At 35.6% G+C, this 6,000-nt stretch overlaps 1 protein-coding gene across 1 annotated transcript in view; it reads right to left on the bottom strand.

Moving 5' to 3' along the window:
* Window positions 1–1,701: 1,701 nt before the first annotated feature.
* Window positions 1,702–6,000, bottom strand: part of LOC107528362 (sucrase-isomaltase, intestinal-like) — an 85,910-nt gene continuing 81,611 nt past the window's right edge. Inside the window, exons 20-23 of the mRNA XM_016201439.2 lie at window positions 5,432–5,520; window positions 3,718–3,767; window positions 3,399–3,557; window positions 1,702–1,794 (exon numbers count right to left, since the gene is read on the bottom strand). Of these exons, the coding sequence (XP_016056925.2) occupies window positions 1,732–1,794; window positions 3,399–3,557; window positions 3,718–3,767; window positions 5,432–5,520 (361 nt within the window). The 3' untranslated portion in view covers window positions 1,702–1,731. The remainder of the gene's footprint in view (window positions 1,795–3,398; window positions 3,558–3,717; window positions 3,768–5,431; window positions 5,521–6,000) is intronic.

The raw sequence follows: 6,000 nt of genomic DNA, 5'->3' as shown, positions 1-6,000 counted from the left end.
TTCAATCATTCAGTTATCTAAGTATGGATTGATAGATATTTATTTTATGCTTAGGGTTAAAATCCAGTACTATGTTATTAATTTTGCTGCTCAGATTGTTCCAGCTGGGCCTTTGGAAACTTTTTCAGTTGGTTCCAGCATCCCTTTGACACACTCCCATCACGTCACTTTTTCGAACTTACGTACTTTTTGGCACTACATTATGCTGCAGATTCATCCTATATATTTCCTGTACCAGCCCCAGAAACAGCCATTTCTCCAAGGATGCCTAGTTTCTTTTATTGAAGAATTGTATTAAAAAACAAAATTTGATTCTTGGGTATATCCATTACTACTGGGTGTAACCGCGTATATACATATATCCACCCATTGAAGGACACCTTGGTTGTGTCAGTTTTTGTTATTATAAATCAAACTGTGATTAAAAATTGCATGCAAGTTTTTATGTGGACAGAAGTTTTCAAATCAGTTGATTTCAGAACATAATTGCTGGGTCGCATGGTAAGTCTATGTTTAGCTTTATAAGAAACTGTCCTCTGAAGTTACTCCACCATTTTGCATTTCTGAATAAGAATTCTTGTTGCTCTGCATTCTTACCAGCAATTGGTATTACCAGATTTTAGAAGATTTTAGCCATTCCAATGAATGTGTTGTGAATCTTTGTTTGGATTTATTTTTAACTCAGTCTTAAACTCAAACAAACTACAACTAAATACCGATTTTAGACATCAGCAAATTATTGCCTATAGTTTATTTTTAAATCGAACAAAAAACTCAACATACACAGCACATTCATACCCACATTTCCTCCAACCACTGCCTTATCTCTGCTGCCCCATACAACTAAGCTCCTCTGAAAATGTGTCTATACTCACTCCTTTTTCACATTCTCTTGAACCTACTCCAGTCCACCTGATCCCCCCTTGTCATGCTCACCAACAACATCCACCTTGACCAAACCAATGGTCACTTCTCAGCGCATATACTTGATCTGTCCACAGCATTTTACCCAGAGGTCTGCTCATTCCCCTTCATGAAAATCATGAAAGACTTTCTTTACTTGGCTTTTGAACCTTAAATTCTCTCTTGGCTTCTACCCACCTCAATACCCTACTCACCAGTGAATAATTAATTAACTTGACACAGAAAATGATTATGCCAGTAACTCTAAGAGTTACTTTGAATGCTCAACTCCCACTAGTAAATTTGTGCTCAGAAATTTCTTCAACTCACCAAAAGCAAATATTGTATTTTATTATTTTACTCCTAAGAAAAAATTCAGATAATATAAAATGGAAACCAAATATATGTTCCCAATTTTCAAAAAATTCTGCTGAAAAGTTAGGATATACAAAAAGTTACCTTTTGCTAGAAACCCAGTTTCACTGGACTCACAAGCTTTCTACTTAACTGAAAATTACCACAACGGATTTTTCAAAGATTTGCTTTGAAGACTAGAAAACATAATCTTACTTATCAGCTCAAATTTCAACATACATCAGTCCTTATAAGGTAGAGGAAGTTTTATCCAGAATTTTGCCCAGTATTTGTAAGAGACAATGTCAGAGAATTTGAGTAATACACACAGACAACACACAAGATTGAAATACTTTAATAATATTGCTATTCAAATTAAACAACAATTTCTATATTATTCAAATAATTTTTAGTTGTCTGAAATAACTACAGTAGATAACTTTTCATTATTGTTGTTTTGGTATTTAATTTTGTTCAGTAGTCAAAAGAAATGGTCAACTCCTGGAAAAGGGGTGCAGATATCTGTAAAGTGATTTTCTGTAACAGATGAGAGAAGAAATAAATTAGCAGAAGTCAATGTAAAGAATTTTAGTTATAGTTGAAGTCATTAGAATTAATGTATGGTGTTATAAAGATAACCAAATATAATCAAGTGTTAAGGGATAACTTAAATATTTACATGTAATATGTATTATATATTTTATATATAATATATCCAATTTATAATATATATTGGAATAAATTACAGTTATCAAGTGAGTCACAGGCTCTAACAATATAAGTTACTCCAATTAAACAACTTATTTTATTCAAAAGAGATCTTTGTATCCTACAGAACTTTATCAAATTCTTCCGGGATTTTCTCTTATTCAAGATCAGCCACACACATACATGGAACCAAAGTTCGTTCTCTCTCTCTCTTTCTCTCTCTCTCTCTCTCTCCCTCCCTCCCTCCCTCCCTCTTTTTCTTTCTTTTTCTCCTGATCTATCAATCACTTTTCGTTTACCAGGAACTCAGGAGCTTAGAAAAGAAAAAGAGCAAGAGGGAAAAGGAAAGACAGCTCAGGTTTCCTGGCACTTTCTTACTAACTGCAACATCACTCCCTCTAAGACACTGTTTCTTCCTCTTTGAAATCTGGATGATAACACTGGGCATACAGATCTATACCCAAGAGCATGTTGAGAATCAAACAGGTTCATGTTGCTAAAAGTCTTCTGTAAATCATGAAACTTCAACTAATAAAGATTATTATGATTAAAATATTAAACAACTTACTCAACAAAATTCCCCAGATTGAAAATCGATTCAATTAGAAAAAAGTAAGTTTTGAATAGATTATTCAAATGACTTTGTCATCAATTATTTCTTAATTTTACAGAAGAAAATGAAAATTCAGTATCATAAGCAAGTATAAAAAACCATTATGTTACATTGTATGGTAAAGGTATTAGAAATGAAATGAAGGCTTCAGAAGCTCTGAAATCTATAGATTCCGCCTATTTAAGGCTTTGGTGTCTACTCTGCTTACTATTAAATTCTTCACAGATGGGGATTATGTCTTATATCTATGAGCATGTTTTTATAGCAAATACACATTTTAAAAGTCTTACTAGGAGCTCAATAATAAATGTTTAATTTCCAAATGGAACAGAGTAGAAGGAAAGAGCTGTGAAATTTCAGGAGTTTCAAGGTCAAGACTTAGTTCCATCATTTATTAAAGTACATGACCTTCATAAGTAACTTCACCTCCTTTGATGCTCAGTTTTCTCACCTGTTAAATTAAGAAATTAAAATACAGTCTATCCAGAACCTTCACTTCCAGTTTTCTATAAACATTTATTTTAGCGACCCATTTATCCTTGATGTTATATTGGCTAAGGAACACACCAGCCTTGCATGATATTGTCTGTGATACTTAATCCAATAAAGTATCTAGACCTGACATGGGCATACTTTTATGTAGAAATAAAAGTCTATGCTAATTGTTCTTCCTCGAGTTTCAGAAACATGCAAGTTGTCATTTTAGAAATGTGATCTGTGTCTTTTGCAAGGAAGTAACATTCAGGGAAAATTCAATGATTAGCCCCAGAGATTTAATAAGGAAAATTTGCTTTTTAAGTCAACAGTGTTTAAACCTTACCCCACTGGAATTATACTGTATTGTGTTGCTTGGGATGGTTTTCCCATTCATCAAAATGGCATTTGGCTTTGAAGTGAAACCAAGGATCTGAATAGTGCTATATGTCAGAGTTGTAATTCCACGGTAGCCGTTTTTTATCACAGTTGCTTTCAGAGCTCTCTGTTGTTGAGGAGAGAAAAGAATTTTAAACAAATCATGATAATACACAGAAATTTACAGCTCAAATTAGAGAATTGCCAATACTTTTAAAATCCTTTAGAATATATTTTCTTCATAAAAAACAATTATGTCAGAACAGACACTGAATGTTTAAACTTACGTTACTGAATTTGTATTCAACATAAAAGTACTCTTCCCTTTCAATAGAATCTGCAAAATAAGTATTAACATTAGAAAACAAAGGTCAATTTTATCTTTTAAGTTTACTATTTTTTTAAATTTAAATTCTGATCAGTCAAACTCCAAAGCCCACAGATCTTGCCTAAACCTTTTTCTTGGAATCCTCTAAATTACCTCACAATTGCCAAGAAGAAGAAAAACTGAATAATCAGTGGCCTCAAACTTAGATGTTTCATGATGGTCTTTGGAAAATGAACAATAGCTAACGTGGTGAAGCCAGCCTCATCCTCTCACCCTGCCTCCCGCTTCCCCCCTCGGTTTCCATCCTTACTTTATCCGGAAAAATAGAGAGCAAGGAGCTTTGTTTTAGACATGTTTCAACACTTTAATTCAGTCAGGAGGGATGTAGCATAAAACTTGGTAGACAGCCTCCCCCCCATTTCTCTTTCATTGTCCATCTACACAAACTCTCTACCACAGAGGGATGGAGAGACCCTTCTCCCTGGTTCTCTGATTTCAATCCCTGTCCTCTGGAATTTAAAAACCACCTTTCAAGTGTTAGTGATTTAATCAGTGCTTCCTAAGGTGATTCCCTGGGGGGGGGGGGGGAATGCAAAAAGAACACAAAAGAATGCTGATTGTCATGGAAATACAAGCTCTGGCCGCCTCGGAGCCTCTGTTTCCGCCGCAGAACCAGCCACATTGTCCACAGTAGAATGAGGAGCGGTCCTTCCTTTTTACCTTCATATTTTTTTCATATTCTCTTTTCCTACCGTTTCATCGTCCTTATTAAAGTGACCCACCTTCTCGCCTGTCTTTCTTGCTTATGAAAGAGGGGGAAGGAAAGAAAGATGGAAGAAATGTCCTTGGGAGTAACTGCACAGGCATCTCCGTCTCTGGGACAGTGCCCTTCCCTTGAAAGCCCATTTCTGGTTTTTAAAATGTGGCTGCTTTGAATATATTTATCCGTGCATGTAGTAAGTACTTATCTTCTTAACAATATAAGTCATTTCTATTGTTCCGGGAAAGCCTCTTCTAGAGTTTGCTGACCTATGAGATCAGACTGAAGGAGAAAATGGGAATATGGGATAAACAGATAAACAAAACAACTGATATTGTGCCTTAGTGGCTGAATCTTGACCTGTTTTCTCAGTTCAAGCTATACCCTTCCTCTGCTATAAATAATTCTTCAAACGATGCTCCATGTCTCCTCCCCATAGAATCTCAACAGTTCTTCCATCCTCTGGCCTCACATCTATGCCACCAGAGCCAAGTTCTCACCAATTTCTACCGAAAGTCTGATTCCTTAAGACTGAAATCTCCATTCCTTCCTAAGTGAGAATAAATGACTGAGAAAAATTTTATTTTAGCATACTAATAAGTAAATGCTCTGTCCTCTCAGGTAACCACAGTGTAATTTGTTAGTACCTTCTTGGAGATAACATAAATATATGTATTTTGTCAGAACCTGCCTGGAGATAACAGTCTCACCTGTGTGGCTTAACCCAGAGGAGTAGCCAGACATGAGAAAATTTTCAGGTTCCTGGACAGTAATATTGGGGAAAGCAGAATCTTGCCATGGTGTCCATTATATCATACTTACTTTACTGGCCTGGATCTCCAATTTTTCATTTTAAGGAAAGTCATATTGAATTCCAGAACATTTCAACTGTTGTACACGTTGGTCTACTTACCAATAGAGTCACCATCATCCCAGAAAAGGGAGCCAGATGCTTCGCCCTGTTCATCTAGAGCAATTATGAGGTTAAAAGGATTCAGACGGCTGTAGGAAAAGAATAAAAATTGTATTTTCAGAATTAGAAGGACCTAACTCCTATCATCTCATGGAACTACCTAGAAAAATGTTGAGTCCTTTCTTAAAGATTTTTACCAAATTTCTGCTTAGTTTATCCTTGAATACCTATGGTGACAGGAAACTTAAAACATCGTTAGTAACCTATTCCTGCTCCTAACTGCTCAGTCTAAGGGGGGAAAAGTGATTGCAATAGCACAGGCCTCATAAACGTGTTCCAATTAAAAAGAAGTAAAGGATTTTATAATTAATAAAGTGACAAAATAATTATTATACCATGTTGACTGAAGGTACACCCCTCACTCTCTTTGCCTTGGCTACAAAGTTGCCAAAGTCTTTGGACCTGGGATCCTGGGAGCTGATTTTAAAGTATGACCAAAGGGATTCCAGGGAAATGAAGCTTAAATAGTAATTTGGAGAGTCTGCCCTGCTGCGAGTTGTATTAACATC

This window comes from Miniopterus natalensis, chromosome 2 (assembly GCF_054644295.1).
Source record: "Miniopterus natalensis isolate mMinNat1 chromosome 2, mMinNat1.hap1, whole genome shotgun sequence".
Taxonomy (NCBI): Eukaryota; Metazoa; Chordata; class Mammalia; order Chiroptera; family Miniopteridae; genus Miniopterus; species Miniopterus natalensis.
This window is presented reverse-complemented; position numbering and strand designations above follow the sequence as displayed.